The following is a 21,353-nucleotide window of genomic DNA, read 5'->3' on the forward strand; positions in this document are numbered from 1 at the left end:
GCCCCGTGGCCGAGTGGTTAAGTTCACGCGCTCCGCTGTAGGCGGCCCAGTGTTTCGTTGGTTCGAATCCTGGGCGCGGACATGACGCTGCTCATCAAACCACGCTGAGGCAGCATCCCACATGCCACAACTAGAAGGACCCACAACGAAGAATATACAACTATGTACCTGGGGCTTTAGGGAGAAAAAGGAAAAAATAAAAATAAAATCCTTAAAAAAAATAAAAATAAAAAAAATAAAAAAATAAAAAAAATAAAAAGTCAGATTTATAAATTAAGCATATATTTGTAGGTCTTCCAATGAATAATCATGGCAATTACATTGTGCGCTTGGGACATTTAGTAAGCTGGATGGGAGAGCAAGCAGAATCCCTTGGTGTTGAAGTTTACCCTGGTTACGCTGCTGCTGAGGTTTGTAAATTTTTGTTTTTAATATTTATAGGAAGTCACCTGTTTTTCTTTTGAATATAAACCAAGAATGGTACAGAGATAAATAAATATTTTAGAAAGGCCATAGGATTTTAGAATTGCAAAGTTAGAAGGAATCTTGAAAAGATTAATCCAAAGACGACTTGAATTCCTTGTATGGTACCCACATCAGGTGACTGTCCAGTCTATGATTGAACACTGTCCGGGATCGAAAATTCTCTGTCTGATGTTTGAACTGTTGGTAGTACTCTCCTCCTTCTATTGAACAGAAATTTATCTACAGTTTTATACTATACAGAACAAACCTAAGCCCTCTTCCAAGGACAACTGTCCACTTAAAATTATGCCCTGCTCTCTCTCTTCCCCACCTTCACTCTGGAGTTTTTCTTTCCCAGGTTAAATATTCTCAATTCTTTCAACCATCGCGTTACATAGTTTGAGTTCCTCCAGTATTCTCATCGTCCTCCTCTGAATGCGTTCCATTTTTATCCCCTTTATAAAGTGGCACCCAGAATGAATAAACTACTTCAAGCCTAGTGTAGAACAGGGCTATTACCTTCGTTAGTCTAGAAACTGTCCATTAATTCTCTCACAATAACTTCTGGCAACTGTATCACGCTGTTGGTTCTCATTAAGTATTATTGGGGAAATTAATAAAAATAAAATCTCCTGTCAACCCAGAAAAATCACCTCTACAAAATATTAAAAAATAATAGTGATAAAAGTTTTCTTATTGAATTAACATTAAACCAAGACTGCAATGCAAATTGCAGGCAATCTGGTAAGGAGATTGCCAAGAAAGAAATCGCACCCTTTTACATAGCCAGGCAGATAGCATCCGTTATATACCTCTTAACTGTCTTTATCCAATGGAATAATAAGACTTCTTGTTTCTGTTTGACAGCAAGAAGTTAGAGGTTGGAGCCAAGCACCTAGCCCAGATTCCCACAGAGATGGGGAGACAGGACGTCTTCCTCCTTGATGTTCACATTCCAAAGATGTCTCCAAGGCCCCCAAGAAACACGTTTCTGGGATGCAGATTCTAGCAAGAATCTTATTTTGCCTTTAAAAAGATTCCCATATATCTCAGAGACAGAAAAAGAGTTCATAGTTAAAAGTTTTCCAGGGGGCCGAGCCCCATGGCCAAGTGGTTAAAGTTCCATGCACTCCACTTCGGTGGCCCAGAGTTTGCAGGTTTGGATCCTGGGTGCAGACCTACTCCTCTCATCAGCCATGTTTTGGAGGCATCCCAAGTACAAAGTAGGGGAAGATTGGCACAGATGTTAGCTCAGGGCTGTCTTGCTCAAGCAAAAAAAAGCAAAGAGGAGGATTGGCAACAGATGTTAGCAGAGCCAATCTTCTTCACCAAAAAAAAAAAGTTTTCTAAAAGAAATGCTGAAAGAACCTTGAAGGGAGGGAGAGTTATCTTGTTTTTGTTACCAGGGAAAATTCAAAAATTTTTGTTTTTACCCTTACAGTAATTTTTTTTTTTTTAGATTGGCACCTGAGCTAACATCTATTGCCAATCTTCTTTTTCTTTTCTCTTTTCCTTCTCCCCAAAGCCCCCAAGTACTTAGCTGTATATTCTAGTTGTAGGTCCTTCTGGTTGTGCTGTGTGGGATGCTGCCTCAGCATGGCCTGATGAGCAGTGCCATGTCTGCACCCAGGATCTGAACCAGCAAAATCCTGGGCCACCGAAGCAGAGCACATGAACTTAACCACTCGGCCTTGGGGCCAACCCCACCCTCACAGTATTGGGTTAGAAAAAACAACCCAATCGGGGCTGGCCCCGTGGCCGAGTGGTTAAGTTCGCGCGCTCCGCTGCAAGCGGCCCAGTGTTTCGTTGGTTCGAATCCTGGGCGCGGACATGGCACTGCTCATCAAACCACGCTGAGGCAGCGTCCCACATGCCACAACTAGAAGGACCCACAACGAAGAATATACAACTATGTACTGGGGGGCTTTGGGGAGAAAAAGGAAAAAATAAAAAAAAAAATCTTTGAAAAAAAAAAAAAAAAAACAACCCAATCTTTCCTTCCTCTAAATTTATATTTATTATAAACCACAGTATCACAAGTATGTAAGTCAAATAAAATATATTTTTATGGTACTTGCTATATTATACTTGCTGTTACTCATTTCTGTTTTCCCAGCCCATACATATGCATTTGGTTTTTGGGCCCAAATATGGAATCATTGTCAAAGTCACAAGTTGGTGGTTGTGGAATCCATGATCTTTCACTTTTGGAGTATACACACACACACACACACACACACACTCACACTTACAGTCTCTTACACCTCTCCTCTTTTTCCTCCGTTCCTTAAAGATCATTGTCAATAGATTAACCAGGTTTTGGCAGGTTTTTTGGTACTCTGAACCAGACTTCAGGTCTAGTTCATAGCCACATTATACTGTTGATTCGTTTTAGGGTCTCAAAACGTTTATCTCTTTTTTTTCATACTCGTTGCTGCTAATCCTTGTTTTCCTTTGCACTCCCTCACTTTCGTGTAGTCTGTTGTGTGATTCCAGTGTACATTTTGTACTTTCCTATCCAAAGAGCATTTTCCTCCAGAGAGGAATCAGAAACCAAGTAAGGGTTACAGATTTATTGTTATTTCTCATGCTCAGAGTTATACTTTTGACCCATTTTCCCCATTTCCTTCTTGCTCCAAAAATACATCACCTTTGCTCTGTCTTCAGCCACTCTCTGTTTTGTTTTGTTTTCTTTTCTTTAATTTTTGGTCTTAACTCATTTGGGATAGAGGCTTTGCTGACGTTCTTTCTTCTCTGTCCACCCACCCAGCTGTTCTTTATCTGTGATAGGCCCTGATCTCAGGTTCTCTACTCCTTTGCTTTGGTATCTGAACTCTTTAGAGCACTCCTTGTTTGACTTTACTGGTTTCTGTAGTAACCTCCTTAGTCTTTCTCAACAAGATTGTGGCATGTCTTTCCTTTCCAACTGTTTAAGCTGTGTTCTTTTGTACTCTAGAAGTCTCTTAAAAAACACACTCTGTTTTACCTGAACATTTTAAAGCCTGTATTTCTATCGTCTAGAGAACATGTTCACTTTCTAAAAAATCTAAAGCTATTTATTGTTTCTTTTTAAGGTGATTATGAATTCTAAGGTGATAACAAATATGTTTTCATTTTAGGTCCTTTTTCATGAAGATGGTAGTGTAAAAGGAGTTGCCACTAACGATGTAGGAATACAAAAGGATGGAGCACCAAAGGTAAATGTTTTAATAGTTATCTGCTTAACAAACTGGCTAAGAAACACAAGAAAGGATCAACTTAAACTCAATAATTAAGTCTCACTCCAAACTGTACATCTATGAAGTGTATTTTAGAATGTAATTGTTAATGGGAAATTTTTCTCTTAATGTTTAAAAAATATAGAAGCATCTTTGAACTAAACATGATTTAAGCAAGTAAATATAACATGTTTAAGAAAGTTAATTTAAAAGATAAAAACATGACTCATACCAATATAAAACAAACACCTTTCAAAGATTTTATTTCACTTATTAATTAATGAGAGAATCAGTAAGATGTTACAACAGGTTCTGAATGAAAAACATACACCTATGTAAGTCATCAATCATTGCCACCGACATTGCCACTTCTACAATTTTAATTTCTATGAATAGGAATTATTTGCGTTGCTATCAGTAATACTGAGTCTCTGACCTGATAGGCCCTCAGTAAGTACTTGTTAACTCATAGTTCCCCTCCTCTCTACCATTCTTGAACAGATTTGGGAATCTATTCTAGAATCTCCTCTAGCACATCTTCCTGCTTCTCACTACTTCCTGCTTAGGAAGCAAGTGGCAAAGCTTTTGCGTCTTACCTTCTACTTTATTGTTCCTTCTGGTGGTTTGATTGGCTCCATCAGATTCACATGAGGTCTTGGGACTCAGCCTGTCCTATAGTAGAGCCCAAGAAGCTGTTTAAACGGCCCTAGGGATTCTGGTGCATAGTCAGGTTTGCAAAAAATCTCTTACTGCTTCTCATAATGATAAAGAATAGGGGCCAACCCGGTGGCATAGTGGTTAAGTTTGTGCAGCCTGGGGTTCGTGGCTTTATATCCCAGGCAAAGACCTACACATTGCTCATCAAGCCATGCTGTGGTGGCATCCCACATACAAAATAGAGGAAAATTGGCACAGATGTTAGCTCAGGGACAGTCTTCCTCAAGAAAAAGAAGAAAATTGGCAGCAATGTTAGCACAGAGCCAATCTTCCTCACCAAAAAGAAAGAAAGAATATTGTTTTTCCTGTATCCTTTCCTAAGTTATGATTATTCTTTTCTATATTGTGATAATTTAATTATAAAATGTTTTATTCTTTTAAAATTTTTATATGTAATGTTAGAAAATTTAAGCACACAGATTCTGATGTTTCATTTTTTGTGTCTTCTCATGATATTTGTTCAAATATATATTTTTTGTTCTGTGCTCTGTATTTGTAAAAATATATTTTAAATATTGTATTTATTTAGATATAAAAGCATAGAAGAGTACAGTGAAGTCTTAGTAATTTGAGCTCCAAAGTCTAAATTTTTTTTTTTTTTAAAGATTTTATTTTTTTTTTTCCTTTTTCTCCCCAAAGCCCCCCAGTACGTAGTTGTATATTCTTCGTTGTGGGTCCTTCTAGTTGTGGCATATGGGACGCTGTCTCAGCGTGGTTTGATGAGCAGTGCCATGTCCGCGCCCAGGATTCGAACCAACGAAACACTGGGCCGCCTGCAGTGGAGCGCGCGAACTTAACTACTCGACCACGGGGCCAGCCCCTCCAAAGTCTAAATTTTTAAAATAATTATTTTAGTGCCACAAGTTTGGACTGGGGAGAACCAAGGATTCTGTTTACTCTTTTGTTCCATGCTCTATTTAACCCTCCATAGTCAGGCTTTCTTACTGCCGTTTCTCTGAAACATCTCTCATCACAGTCACAAATACTGCCACCTTGCCAAACCAGTATAGTCTGTTCTCTGTCTTGTCTTACTTTTTTTTTTTCCTTAAAGATTGGCACCTGAGCTAACAAGTGTTGCCAATCTTCTTTTTTTTTTTTCTGCTTTATCTCCTCAAACCCCCACAAACATAGTTGTATATGTTAGTTGCAGGTCCTTCTAGTTGTGGGATGTGGGACGCCACTTCAACGTGGCCTGAGGAGCGGTGCCATGTCCGCGCCCAGAATCCGAACCCTGGGCCGCCGCAAGGGAGCACGTGAACTTAACCACTCGTCCACGGAGCGCCCTCTGTCTTGTCTTACTTGACCTCCTGGTGGGCAGCACTGACGCTTGAATAACTTCTTCCTTCTTTTTGAAACACTTTCTTGCCTTGGCTCTTCACACCACCTTCTCTTGGTGTTACCAAACCAAAGTGAGTTCGCTTCCTCACAAGTTAAAATCAGATTCTCCACCGGAAGTAGTTATCAAACAAAGTATATTTGCAGCAAATAGAGACCATGCGGAACAGTTTCCAAAATCATGGCTCTCCCTGAGCTCAGGACAGCAGGGGCCTTTTATTTTGGATGGGGAGTGACTATTCAACAGGGAGAGGTGGGTATTCGCTTGCACTGGAAAACATGCTTCCACGTTCATTGCCAGTTATGGTAATAAGGCCTAAGCTCCTCCTGGAGTGGGAGATCTTAGCATTAAAAACAAGGCAAAGGTCATCTCCTCGGCATTTTTCTGCCCATCTCCACGAGCAGGGCTCTTGTGGTAGGATTTAGATTGGTTCACGGTGGTTGGTGATTGCATCTCTTAACATAACAAAAAGAAAAAGAAAACAATTTGGAAAAACAATTAGATGCTTCTGAAACCTCTCTTGAGTCCCTCGGGGGCAATTAGTGGGTGACATTGGTTTTCCTTTTGTTTCACTGGCTCGTCCTGTCACCTTTGCTTGCTTTTCCGTGTCCTCCTGTCCTCTGTTGAGGCTCTAGGTCTCAGTGTTGAGTCCTCTATCTGCATTTTCTCCATAGTGACCAGATCCGGTCACATGGCTTTAACACCTCTTCCCTGAGTCCCAGAATCATATGTCCTACTGCTTATTCCGTGGTTCTGCTCATTTCTAAGAGGATCTGATTGTAAGTTTCAGAGGGTAAGAAACTTGCCCAAGGTCTGACGCTGTTAAGTATTGGGACTGGGATTTGAATAGTACAGGCACTGTAGCTCCAGGGCCTTTCCTTGAACACTAAGGGGCATGTTGCCTCTAAGAGGAAACCTCTAAGCGGTACTGGGAAAACTGTATGTCCATCTGCAAACAGTAGATTTAAACCTTCATTTTTTAAAAAATTCTGATTATTTCTTAAAACAATAAAAAAATCAGAAAGAAATGTAGATTCGTACAATCTAGGGGTAGGGTAAGCCATCCTACTGAGGAAGAAAAAGCTATAAGAGATAGAGGCTTTTTAACTATATAAAAATTAAATACTTCTGTATACCAAAAGAAACACTATAAAGTCTGTGGATAAACAGTAGATTGGGGGGAAAAATGTTTGACCATTTATAATATCAAAGAGCATTTATTAGGGGCCGGCCCCGTGGCCGAGTGATTAAGTTCGCACGCTCCGCTTCAGTGGCCCAGGGTTTCGCTAGTTCAAATCCTGAGTGCAGACGTGGCACTACTCGTCAAGCCATGCTGAGGCGGCGTCCCACATGCCACAACTAGAAGGACCCACAACTAAAAATACACAACTATGTACTGGGGGGCTTTGGGAGAAAAAGGAAAACTAAAATCTTTTAAAAAAAAGGAGTACTTATTAATTGATGAGAGAAAAAGACAACATGTTAGGAAAATGGGCAGAATCGAAAGAATTAACGGTTCACAGAAGGGCCAATCCAGGTGGTCACTAATCGTAAGGAAAGACTCTTAAATACCCTTCTTCAGAATCCACAGCTTAAATGTAATTTCTTTAAACAGGCCTTTTCTCTCCACTCAATCCAGAATTGCTCCCTTCTACTATTCTCTCTCGTAGCAGCCTGTGCTTTCTTTCATAGCACTGAATCGTAATTTGTAATTATATACTCATGTATTTTATTTACTGTCTGCCTGAGGGAAAGGAACACGTCTTATTTATTCATCTCTGTATTCCCACTGCCTAGCACAGAACCTAGCACACTGTTGGTAGTCATTTAATATTTCTTGAATCAAAAAGAAGATGCTGAAAACTGGAAAGCCACATGTAAAAGAATGAAAATTGACCATTCTTTTTCACCATTCACCAAAATAAACTCAAAATGGATTAAAGACCTAAAGGTGAGACCTGAAACCATAAGGCTTCTGGAAGAAAACGTAGGCAGTACACTCTTTGACATCAGTATTAAAAGAATCTTTTCGGACACCATGCCTTCTCAGAGAAGGGAAACAATAGAAAGAATAAACAAATGGGACTTCATCAGATTAAAGAGCTTCTTCAAGGCAAATGAAAACAGGATTGAAACAAAAAAACAACCCACTAACTGGGAAAAAATATTTGCAAGTCATATATCTGACAAAGGCTTAATATCCTTAATATATAAAGAACTCTCACAACTTAATCACAAAACATCAAACAACCCAATCAAAAAATGGGCTGGAGACATGAACAGACATTTCTCCAAAGAAGATATACTGATGGCCAATAGGCACATGAAAAGATGCTCATCATCGCTGATCATCAGGGAAATGCAAATCAAAACTACACTAAGATATCACCTTACACCCGTTAGAATGACAAAAATATCTAAAACCAATAGCAACAAATGTTGGAGAGGTTGCGGAGAAAAAGGAACCCTCGAGCAATCCCAAAAAGTCCTGTGCACCCCAGTGTTTATTGCAGCACTGTTTACAATAGCCAAGACGTGGAAGCAACCTAAGTGTCCAACAACAGACGAATGGATAAAGAAGATGTGGTACATATATACAATGGAATACTACTCAGCTGCAAAACAGAACAAAATCATTCCATTTGCAATAACATGGATGGACCTTGAGAGAATTATGTTAAGTGAAATAAGCCAGCAAGAGAAAGATAATCTGTGTATGACTCCACTCATATGAGGAATTTAAAACTATGGACCAAGAACAGTTTAGTGGATACCAGGGGAAAGGTGGGGTGGGGGGTGGGCACAAAGGGTGAAGTGGTGCACCTACAACATGACTGACAAACATTAATGTACAATTGAAATTTCACAAGATTGTAACCTATCAATAACTCAATAAAAAAAAAAAGATGCTGAGAACAGTAGTCAGGGAAATGCAAATTAAAATAGCAGTCAGTTATCACTACACTTAGCAAAATGTAAAAGGAACAGTTATATCTATCACTAGCTGAACTATAGGGGAAAGGGTCTTCTTATATACTGCTGGTGGAATTATTAATTGCTTCAGGCTTTTTCGAAGGCAATCTCATAATATCTAGTAAGACAAAAATTGGTGTGCCCTTTTATCCAACAGTGCCACTCCTGGGAATCTATCTTACAGGAATAAAAGCACCACTATTATAGGGATATATATAGAAGGGTGTATGTTTTGTAACATTGTTTATAGTTGCAAATAAACTGGAAACACAGTGAATGGCTATTATCCATTCGCAGAATGGCTGAATAACCTATGGTATTTCCACATGGACTACTACCCAGCCCTTAAAGAGAAGATTTGAGCTATACAGTGACTTGAAAAGATTTCCATGAAGTGTTATTAAGTGAGAAAAGTAAGATACAGAAGAGTTTGTTATATTATCCTTTTTTTGTAAAATAAACTAAGACCCAAAAAAGTTTGAGTATATGTGAATATCTCAGTATGTATGTGTGTATATATATTTGGGTAAAACTGTATATACTCTGCTCTTAACATGGTTTGTGGATGAGTGACGTGTAATAAGAGGAAGGAGACAAGAACAAAATAAAAATGTACTGAGGATATGTGAGGATTTTTCTAGGATATGTGTGCACGTGCAATATACATGTATGCATATATATGACATGAATAAGCATTTCACAAGAAAAAATAGAAGTTACTAATAAACATGTGAAAGATGTTCAATTCTAGAACAAAGATATTGAATTAATAATGAAACAATTTTTACCATTCAGACTGAGGATATTTAGCATCAAGGATATTCATCCAAGCAATGCTTACAATAGTGAAACACTGGAACAACCTAAATGTCCAACTATTGAGAATTTGTTGAAAAATTAGCAGAATCTATGCAAGCATTAAAAATGAATGCTTTATTTGGTATAAATTGCCTTAGGCAAATCACTTTATAATACAATGTGAAAACAGTCATAAAACAGTTTTCATTGTAAACCTATTTTTTTAATGAATGTGTCTGCATACACACATACATGCAAATATATGAAAAGAGAAATATCAGGAAAGGTATATTTCATAGAGACTTTCTTGATTATTCTGTATTCCTTTATTCAGTAATTTTCTTGAATACCTACCATGTGCCAAACATAAGTGCAAAATACAGACAGCAAAAGAAAGAGAAAGACTTTGTGACTTTTTTTCTTTGGAAAAAGCATTTCAGTTTTACAGAATACGTTCAGCAATAGAGTACAAGTAAAATTAAAGGGAAAAAAGCAAGTAGCTAAAGAGTATATTTAGTATGATCCTATTTGTGTTAGAAGGATTTAAATAGGCTCTACTGTAGTTTTTTATTCATGAAATTGTCTGGCGTGATTCACAAGAAAGCTGTTAATAGTGTTTTCCGATTCAAATGATAGGTCTGGAAAATAACGAATAGTGGGGACATGGCCTTTCCCTTTTCACTTTATTTGTAGAGAATATTTTTAGCATGAGCATGCTTTATTTGCTTTGTTAATTCTTAAAACTTAACCATTCAGTCAAGTACTTTTGAAGTAAAAAAGAAAAATATAACAGACACAAAATATGTAATAAAATTTAAATTAGATTCTACTTACAACAGTACTCTTAGTTTTATTTCTGAGATTATATATTTGCACTGTCTATACCTGAATCATAGTTCTATTCAAAACTGACCAGGGGGCTGGCCCGGTGGCGTGGCAGTTAAGTGCACACGTTCCACTTCTAGGCGGCCCGGGGTTCACCGGTTTGGATCCCAGGTGCGGACATGGCACCGCTTGGCACACCATACTATGGTAGGCGTCCCACGTATAAAGTAGAGGAAGATAGGCATGGATGTTAGCTTAGGGCCAGTCTTCCTCAGCAAAAAGAGGAGGATTGGCAGTAGTTAGCTCAGGGCTAATCTTCCTCAAAAAAAAAAAAAAAATGACCAGAATCTGAATATTTTTTGACTTGTCAAATGTTATAATTTAACATGTTTTGTTTTTTAGACGACATTTGAGAGAGGGCTAGAACTACATGCCAAAGTCACAATTTTTGCAGAGGGTTGCCACGGACATCTAGCCAAGCAACTGTATAAGAAGTTTGATTTGAGGGCCAATTGTGAACCCCAAACCTATGGAATTGGACTGAAGGAGGTATCGTGGTTTGTTTTTGCAATTTTAATTTTGAAAGAGGGAGCTTAAATTCATTTGTATTATCATATGTACTTTATAATATTGATCTAATTTTACAGTTGTTATATTTCTCATTGACTTGAGATGTTCATTATGACTGAAAATATTTGGGATATTTTTCAAGGGGCTAGAAAATATTACTAATCAAATTCATTAACTAAATTGTGTCTACATGTTGTAATTGTTTTATCAAATGTTGCTTGAAATAAGTCTTGAACTTGAAAAAATTTGTAACATTGATTTTTTTTTCATTGTAATGCCATCTGCCCTAATAGGATTTGACCTCTTACCCATATGTTGTTTGTAGGATGACCACATCCTACAAGAATTATTTATTTAAAATTGTAATGTGAGATTTAGCTTATGAAATACACACTCAGCCATAGTATATTGATCTGTAACCTAAAATTTAATTAGGCTTAAGTGTTGTATATTTTCTCAGTTTACCCAATTTCTAGTCTATTTTCCCAAACCTTAGGCTTATTAGAGTGTAAAAGTGTCATTATAACCCTTTTGTTTAAATATTTAGGGCAAAGCTCGGAAAAATTCAAATTCTCTATATAACTAGATTCATTATATTGTGAATAAGGGCTTAATAGTTTTGGTAGATTGCACATAATATTATCTGACTGCAAATAGTGTGTGATTTTTAGATAATATTTCAGATAGAAATTGTTTAAAATTTAAAACTTAGCATTATGAAAATAGGATGAACAATTTGCTTCAATTGGGGAGGGAGGAGTACAGGGGGGAGGAAACTGTTTTATTGAAGAATGACATATGTGGTGTAAAGTGACAGATCTTAAGTGTACAGCTCACTTTTTATAAGGTGAACACATCCGTATAACCAAAATATGGAACATCACCAGCCCCCCACAAGTTTCCCTCATCTCTTCAGCGGTGTTTCCTGTAATCCCATGGAAAGTCTTACCAATTTGAGAATCTAATTATTGTTTTAAAGAGTGTATAACTTTTTTGACCTGTTTCTTTACTCTGATTCCCCAAGCTGCAATTTGATATAATTTTCTTTAATATTTGAAGTACTTTTTTTGTGTTTCTCTTGTTACAGTTTTTCACTTGTCATTTTCATAAATAAGACGTAAAACTTGGAAGGTTTTATACATTCTAGTGACATAAAAAATTTAAATAACACTCTAGGACCTTTTTTCTTTTAGTTATGGCTTATTGATGAAAAGAAGTGGAAACCCGGGAGAGTAGATCACACTGTTGGTTGGCCCTTGGACAGACATACTTATGGAGGCTCTTTCCTCTATCATTTAAATGAAGGTGAACCCTTGATAGCTCTTGGTTTTGTGGTAAGTTATATCCCTATTATGAAAAGTTCTACTCTTAGAGTCATTGGGCCATCAGTGTTATAAAACGAGAGTTTTGAATCTGGAGAATGTCAAATGCTTTTCATTTAAAGCTTACTTTCTAATTTTATCAATATGTAAAGTGCTTATGGCTATTATACACATTCGTTTACTTAAACACATAACGTTAGTAATAGTGGCTACTACATGCTAGGCACTGTGCTAGATGCTTTGCTGAGAATTCTAAGTTTCATAACAATCCTATGAAGTAGGGGTATCCTTATTTTACTGATGGGAAAACTGAAGTCCAAACAAGTTAAGCTTTACCACATATACACATTAAACAATGGAGGCAGGATTCATGCCTGAACCTGTCTGACTTTAAAACCCACTTCTGCTATGGCATGCTTCTGCTGAAAATAAAATCAGCACTGGGTTTGAATGTATAACTTTTAAAAAACATGAAACATTTTCTCCTTTTTTGGCCACCTGCATCTTTGCAGTAAATTACGTCTCGAACATTAGAAGGAATGGAAAAATAATATGAGTTTCTGCACTTTGCAGTGGTGGCAGCTTTATGGTTTAGTGTCATGATTAGACTTGTGTATGACACATTGTTAAGTGTTTGCATCACTGGTGTGTTATGACATCCAGCCAAGTGTTCCGTGCATCACCTTTGTGTAGTTACACCAGTAACTTAATCTTCTCAAAGCAAAAAAGGTTTGGGTATTAGTTTCAGCACTGGGATAATGCCTCATAAAGTGTCATCTTCTGTATTTCTCTAACCCTCTTTTTCTCAAAGTGCGATTACATCCTGTTTCTTTATTTTTGCCTCAGTAGTACAGCATGTAGATTAGTTTATATTTAGAGTTGGTATTGATAAATGAATAATAAATAATTACAAGTCCTATTGTAGAAACATAATGTGAGATGCTTACCTACAAATATTTTTTAATTTGGACTTCTATTTACAAACCACAATGGTTTGTTAATATATTCTAAATTTTTAAAGTTTTGCCAATTATAAACACGTGGTATCTTTTTGCTTACCCTTTCTTTTTCAAACAGATTTTATTCAGTTATTTATTTAAATTTGGGTTACTGCATATATTTATCCAAATACTTTTGAGTACATGTTTTCTGATAAATATTGCTCACATTTTAGTTTGATTTAATTTGAAATAAAAATGTCTAATTGCATAAATATATCAAATTTAAATATAAAAATTTTAAGGTTGGTCTAGACTATCAAAATCCATACCTAAGTCCATTTAGAGAGTTCCAGAGGTGGAAACACCATCCCAGCATTCAGCCAACATTGGAAGGTGGAAAAAGGATTGCATATGGAGCCAGAGCTCTCAATGAAGGTGGCCTTCAGGTAACTCTTCCAACTTTTTTATTCTTTATTTCTGTGTTATAAATTCAGCATTGAAAATACAATGTAACGAATTTAGATAAAGATTAGAAAATTAACCCATAGGAAGAAAAGCTGAAGAATTAAGCAAAGCACCTAGTGTTTATAAATCTATGTCACATAATAGCTAAATAAATTATACCATGAGTTTAGTTTTAAGAATATATTGATCTCTAAAGATAAATTCATCAGCTTTTTTTTGTTTGTTGGTTTGTTTTTAATCAGAAAATAAAATCTATGTGATCCAAAATATATTTCCCTTTATTCCGTAGCTGCCAGGAAACTCAAAGGCAAATTTAGTTTTCAGCAAAGATAATTAATTCATCCCAACTACCCAGTAACATCCATGCCTTTAATTGTCCTACTTTAGTATATGTTCAAAATAAATCTTATCAAATGCGGATAATATGTTCAGTATATACTAATTAAACAAAGAAATAAGACCTAGATAGCTAACTATGATAAAAGCTGTTGGTACTGTTATGGAAATAGTATCAGACAGGTAGGATGATCTAAAAATGAGCTCTAAACCTTCTCCCAAATGATTTGCAGCAAGTTACTCAACTTCTCTTGCCTTAAGGGATCATCTGTAAAATAAAGGTGGTCCCTTCTGTCTCTAATATTCTAGGAATCTAGAACTATTTTAGAAATTGCTTATCTTTTTTTTAAATAAAATCTATGGTAAAAAGAACCGATAATAGAAAAATTGAGGGGGGTAATTGACTTAACCTTTAAAGTGAAGTTCTAAATGCTTTATTACTGTAACAGTAATTCATAAAGTCAAGTAAAATTATAGCTAAATTATAAAAATAGTCACTGGAACCTTAAAATAACACTGTCCCTAAGTTCTGTTGTGATGGGATTACTTCTCATGAGGTTGTTTTTGTTTCTAGAGTAGTAATTCATTTGCAACAAAAATTTGTTGCATTGCACAACTATGTTCAAGCCCATTAAAGTCCTTAATGGGCTTAATGTTTGTAATACCTGCTGTCAGTCTAATTCTGCTCTTTTTAATTTCTAACACAAAGGTTTCAGTATACTCAGTAGTACACACAGATTTGTATTTTGAAACATCTGCTTTGTGTGCTTCAGCATCTCAGGATTTGCAGATTGGCAGGAAGAGATAACCACACACACACACTTTTTACCTAAATTTTCTGATTTAATTAGTCAAAGATTTGGAAATTTATTTCCAGTAAGTTTTTGACAACCTTAAGAGGCAATAATTTTGAACATTTCCATTTTCTTTTTTTTGAGCTAACAAATACTACATGACTTTGTTTCTCTCTTCAGTCTATACCAAAACTCACCTTTCCTAATGAGTTTCCAGTTATTTGTAGCCCTAGTTTAATGAATGTCCCAGAGTACAACATTTCTCAGTGCAACTTTTCCTTGGTTCCAAGTTCCTTAACAAGACGCCCAGCTGCCAGTATCACATCCCACACAAAGATCCTCCTGGAACTTAAAAACACACCAGATCACGCCTCTCGCAGCTGATAGCTGTAGTTTCCCTGTTAACCCGCTCTTCTCAGAGGCCCTCTCAGAACCATCAGCCAAACTCATACCACCCCCAACTTTCTCAGCAAAGGCCCATGACATACTTTAGGAAGCACTTAAAGAAGAAAAAATACAGAAGGAGGAAAGAACAACTCTGCACTGGCTTTCTCTTCTTTCCTTTTCAAAAAATATAGAATAGAGTACATTTTCCCATGCAGACAATCTATATAGTTCAGCTGCTACCTTGTGGGGTATATATAGGCTTTTATTGGCTAAACTGAAAAATATCACCACCCTTTATCACATTTTTCATCAGAAATGTATGCTAAGGCCCATACAACTGTCTTAAAGTTTATCTTGGAAATTCAACTTATTCTTAAGTTAATTAAAATATATTATTTAAGGTAATAGCTAATTGTAGTGATGCCGTGATTAGAACCTAGGTTTCCATCCCTAAATGTCCAAGTAAAATAAAAAGTGTATAGAATTGAGAGAACATCCTTTGTAAATCCTGTGTTACCCAGAATGCATGTAAAAGCAGATCACAATTCAGATAATAGTTGTTCAGGTTTAGAGAATATTTTTAACTATAAATGGATATGTATAAATAAATTTTATTCAAATATGTTAACACTCCGGTCTTAAATCTGTCTCTTGTAGGTCAGTTATGGGGAGGGAGAAGAAAAGTCTTAATAAAAAATAGTAATAGTCCTAATCCTCATTCTTAGGGGAGGGGGAGAAAAACTGACCTTGATCTGATTTTTCCTTACCATATTCATGTTTTGTTTTTTTCAATTTTCCCCTGTAGCTTTAGAAGATTTTTAAGAAGCTATAATTTGGAGTATTCAGTTTTGCTTCTTTAATTTGAGCTAACAAATGCACTCTGAATGTTTTTTTCTTCAGTCTATACCAAAACTCACCTTTCCTGGCGGTTTACTAATTGGTTGTAGCCCTGGTTTCATGAATGTTCCCAAGATCAAAGGTACCCACACAGCAATGAAAAGTGGAATTTTGGCAGCAGAATCTATTTTCAATCAACTAACTAGTGAAAACCTCCAATCAAAGACAACAGGTAAGAACTTCCTATTTAAAGTATAGAAAATTGTCAGGTTATTCTTGAGACATTAAAAAAAGAAGCCCATACTCAGTATATAGATAGAGGATGATAAATACAATTAAAAATCTTCAGGTCTTTTTTATGTATATTTCAACTGACATTAAAAGATATATATTGGAGCTTCCCTGGTGGTGGAGTGGTTAAGTTCACATGCTCCCCTTTGGCAGCCCAAGGTTCACAGGTTGATCCCAGACACAGACCTAGCCCTGCTAATCAAGCTGCACTGTGGCAGCATCCCACGTAAAACAGAGGAAGATCGGCACAGATGTTAGCTCAGCATCAATCTTCCTCAAGCAAAATGAGGAGGATTGGCAACGGATGTTAGCTCAGGGCCAATCTTCCTCACCAAAAAAAAAAAAGGAGAGCAAGAGAGTATATCTGTCCCTTTACACAAAGCATTAAGATGTGTGCTGTGCAAAGAAAGCTACATGACCCTACTGTCAATAATAGATTTTTATAGCAATGTTCTGTTTTATTCACATCAAAAGTAGAATACCAGTGCTGTCCCACCTACTTAGAAATGATTTCAAGTTTGACAGTGCTGCATGTATGTTGCATACATGTAACAAACATGCTAAGATACCTCACAAGTACTGTAGTATCTTCAGCCTGAAAACAGACTAGCTTTGCAGAACGCAGAATCCAGCAGCACCTGTTCCTTAGCAGGCTTTGCAAGCACAGGCATATATCTGACCCTTCTCCTGGAGAGGGACAGCTAGCACTACACCTCAGTAAACCCTTAATCTACAAAGACCCTCTAGTGACTCTCGAAAGTCAAAGTTCCCTCACCCCTCCACTTCATCTCTTTTTACTCTCCATTTTAGCCACACTGGCTGCTTCACTGCTTCTGGAACGTGCCAGGTGCGTTCCCATCTCATGGTCCTTGCTCATGCCCGACTCCTTTGCTCCCTTCACCTTTGCTTAAGTATCACTTCCTCACAGTGGTCTTCCCTTGACCATATCAGTTATTTTGCAACACGCACACACAGAGCACTCCTAACCGACACCCCCCACCCACGCACTTTTTTTTTCCATAGTATATTCCACATTTTGGCACACTGTATAATTTACTTATCAACTTTGTCTTTGTTTCTTGGATAGAAAACTCCACGACAGCAGGGACTTTAGGTTCACTACACATCCCAAACACTTGGCACGTTATAGTAACTCAGTAGATATTTGATAAATAAGCCTTGTTCCTTGGAATCCCAGATAACAAATATTCCTCCAGTTAGAAGTATGCAACCTGATGATGCCTTCAAATGTTGTTGTAGAAATGGAGGCATTGGGTATAAGAGAGGAAGATAAGGCAGAACATAGAAAAGGCAAAAGGATACTTCAGGGAGGACAGAATGGGCAAGATGGTATATAATAGTTGAGTGGCAGAACGTTTTTTCAAATTTTCTTGCCAAGCATCTTTCCTTGTTGGACCACCAGCCATACTTTCACTGTATCTTGTACACACAGTACCATACAAATAACACTGGAGCTAGTAGATCACCAAAGACTAGATTGAGGGTTAAAGACTGCAGGAAAGGGAAGTGGAGCCAGAACAGGAAACAATGACTGGAAATAGTAGTCAGTGTGGCATTCAAGAAAGTTAAGAAGAACCAAGTTGTCCCATTAAATATTAAATGCATGCACCAAGTTTTAGGTCTTGTTATAATTCCCTAGGCTGCCACAACAAAGTACCACAGAAATTTACTCTCACTTCTGCAGGCTAGCAGTTCAAAGTCAAGGTGTTGGCAGGACCATCCTCTCTCTGAAGTCTCTAGGGGTGCATCCTTTCTTGCCTCTCCCAGCTTCTGATAGACCCAGGCATTCCCTTGGCTTGTAGCAGAATAACTCCAATCTCTGCCTCCGTCTTCACCTGGTTGTTTTCTGTCTCATAGGGACACCAGTCATTAGATTAAGGACCCAGTCTACTCCAGTATGACCTCATCTTAACTAATTACATCTGCAGTGACCTTATTCTGAACCATTCTGAGATACTGGGGATTAGGACTTCAAAACATCTTTTTAGGGGGACACAACTCAACTCGAACAGATAAAGTGTTTCATTGATCAATTATAAAAATTTTCACTTTTATAGATAGCATCAACTTTTTATTTTAAACTTCCCTTTCAGGTTCACTGAATTTTGAAACTAATTTTCCGTGCTACCTGTATAAGAAATCAAATGCCTTATTGCCTGTTAACAACATATATCAAGTGGTTATCTTTTTGGAAGATGCCAACATTTATTCATGAAAGATTCTTCAGTGTGGTCTTATATGACGACTTTTTTTTTTTAAATTACCTAAGATTCACTCATCAGATATTTCAGGAGCAAAATACCTTGATGATAAAGTATTTTATACTCCTTGAGGCAATTTCATACTTAACATCTCATGTTTTTAATAAAAGGACTCCATGTAACTGAGTATGAGGACAATTTGAAGAAATCCTGGGTGTGGAAAGAGCTGTACACTGTTAGAAATATAAGGCCATCCTGCCATGGGATACTGGGTGTGTATGGAGGGATGATTTACACTGGAATTTTTTACTGGATATTTAGAGGAATGGAGCCATGGACTCTAAAACATAAAGGTAATCCAAACACATTTGATAATATGAATGTTATAATCATTAAAAATTCATGAATGGAATTCATTAATTCGTGGAGAAAGTGAACTTTTTTACTTTGTTTTAAACCTTTTTAGAGAAATGATAAATTCAGTATCTTTAAGAGAGCAGCATATTGTTATTTTAAGAGGGCTCAGGTCTTATTTCTTTGGTATATTTCTAAGTTTTTAGAAAAATGTTTAAGAAACTAAAGCTAGTATTATATTTTAATTAAGAATCTTCAAAACTTTTGAAGGGTCTGACTCTGATCAGCTCAAACCAGCCAAGGATTGCACACCTATTGAGTATCCAAAACCCGATGGACAGATCAGCTTTGACCTTTTGTCATCTGTGGCTCTGAGTGGTACTAATCATGAACATGACCAGCCAGCACATTTAACCTTAAAGGATGACAGTATACCTGTAAACAGAAATCTCTCAATATATGATGGGCCCGAGCAGCGATTCTGCCCTGCAGGTCAGTAATGTGATTTCCATCCACTCTTAAAATAACAAATACTTGTTTTAAACATGTTAGAAATATGCTTCCATTATTTTAAGGCATTTCTATATCTCTGTCCCTTGCTTATAAATTTTAAATGCCTCATATCCAGCTTCCTTTAGAAACTCATTATTTTTTTTTTTTAAAGATTTTATTTTTCCTTTTTCTCCCAAAGCCCCCTAGTACATAGTTGTGGATTTTTAGTTGTGGGTCCTCCTAGTTGTGGCATGTGGGATGCCACCTCAGCATGGCCTGATGAGTAGTGCCATGTCCGTACCCAGGATTCGAACTGGCGAAACTCTGGGCCGCCGCAGTGGAGCGTGCCAACTTAACCACTCAGCCACAGGGCCAGCCCCCCTAGAAACTGATTATTTTTATAGTTCTTTAGCAATGTTAAAATAGAGAATTTTTGTTAAGACTAGTTCAGATGACATTTCTCAAAAAAAGCCTTTCTGTCTACCCTTGGACCAAGCTAAGGATTATGAAACACCAAAGAATACCTTTCAATGTTTACATGACTTTAAAAATTCATTTCTGTCATGGCTGCTCATATATATAAACACACACAGATATAAATATATGGTATGTATGTATATATACTAAAATACTAGGCTATAGCCACGGTTAGCTCAAGGAAATGGTCCAAAACTTTAAATTCATCATGAATACTGTTATCTTGTGATGCTAAGCTTTCAACTAGAATCAGAATAAGAACCAGGTCTCAAATGATATGGTAGAATAATATTCAGAAATGTGAAAATTAGTACATTCTGGAGAAGGACGAGAACGTAAGCTCTTGGACAGCAGGGACTTGACTGTCTTTGACTTTTTTTAATCGTTTCTGTCATCACAGTAGGTTACAAACTCCTGAGGGTAAGGACTGGATCTAATTTGTGTGTTCAGCTATAATACACATCTGCATATAAAACTGGAACTCAGACTGCTAACTGTTGAGTTCCCTTGTTAGTAAGACTAACTCAGCCAAATAGTGCTATACCTTCTGCTTTTAGCTGTATTTAATTTACACTAACAGCAATAGCACACACTAAAACCTTCATAATATTCTTTATGGGTAAACATTCAGAAAACAAACCTTCAGGATTTCTGTAGCTACTGTTTCCAGAACTTCAGTTATTCTTTTGAATTTAAAAAGTTAGGTGCTTCACAATATTGTATATCTTTCCTTACAGGAGTTTATGAATTTGTACCTTTGGAACAAGGTGACGGATTTCGGTTACAGATAAATGCTCAGAACTGTGTGCACTGTAAAACATGTGATATTAAAGATCCAAGCCAGAATATTAACTGGGTGGTACCCGAAGGTGGTGGAGGACCTGCTTACAATGGAATGTAAACTGCAACTGATTTCGTCTGCAGGCACATTTGATAGCCAGTTTCTTTAAAATGTATGGTAAGCTCACTTTAAAATTTAGAAGTTAACAAGTGTCAAAATATCTTACAGCATATTATTGATCAGAAGGTTAATAAAATAATCAGTGAAATAAAAATTTTATACTATAACCTAAAACTGTCCCATAAAAAATTATGAATATTTCTCTTAAAACTTTATATGTGATATAGCATATATTTCCCTCTTCAATTCTTCAGACATTTAGTATGAAGAGCAAAATGCACTTTTGGGCCTTAATCGTATATGTTGACTCATCAAATTCAATACTTTAAGTATAAAAATAAATGTATATTCTAAACCAGAGGTTGGCATCCAGCCCACCACTTATTATTTACTGGAACACAGCAATGCCTGTTGGTTTACATATTGTCTGTGGCTACCTCTGAGCTACAAGTGCAGAACTGAGTAGTTATGACAGATTATAATGGTCCATAAAGCCCAACATATTTACTCTCTAGCCTTTTAGAAAAAGTTTGCCGACCCCAGAACATGAGTATCTGTAATATCTGTAAGTACAGAACACCAGCACAAACCAAAAACAGAAAAATACATCAAAGAGTTGAGGGAAACAACAC

The 21,353-nt window shown here is 36.8% G+C and overlaps 1 protein-coding gene across 1 annotated transcript in view; it reads left to right on the forward strand.

Moving 5' to 3' along the window:
- The window catches only part of ETFDH (electron transfer flavoprotein dehydrogenase), a 32,100-nt gene extending 10,774 nt beyond the window's left edge, over positions 1-21,326 (forward strand). Inside the window, exons 5-13 of the mRNA XM_046656019.1 lie at positions 292-410; positions 3,585-3,662; positions 10,735-10,881; positions 12,096-12,236; positions 13,468-13,611; positions 16,048-16,216; positions 18,668-18,850; positions 19,122-19,343; positions 20,558-21,326. Coding sequence (XP_046511975.1) covers positions 292-410; positions 3,585-3,662; positions 10,735-10,881; positions 12,096-12,236; positions 13,468-13,611; positions 16,048-16,216; positions 18,668-18,850; positions 19,122-19,343; positions 20,558-20,721 — 1,367 coding nt within the window. The 3' untranslated portion in view covers positions 20,722-21,326. The remainder of the gene's footprint in view (positions 1-291; positions 411-3,584; positions 3,663-10,734; positions 10,882-12,095; positions 12,237-13,467; positions 13,612-16,047; positions 16,217-18,667; positions 18,851-19,121; positions 19,344-20,557) is intronic.
- The last annotated feature ends 27 nt before the right edge of the window (positions 21,327-21,353 follow it).

This window comes from Equus quagga, chromosome 3 (genome assembly GCF_021613505.1).
Source record: "Equus quagga isolate Etosha38 chromosome 3, UCLA_HA_Equagga_1.0, whole genome shotgun sequence".
NCBI lineage: Eukaryota > Metazoa > Chordata > Mammalia > Perissodactyla > Equidae > Equus > Equus quagga.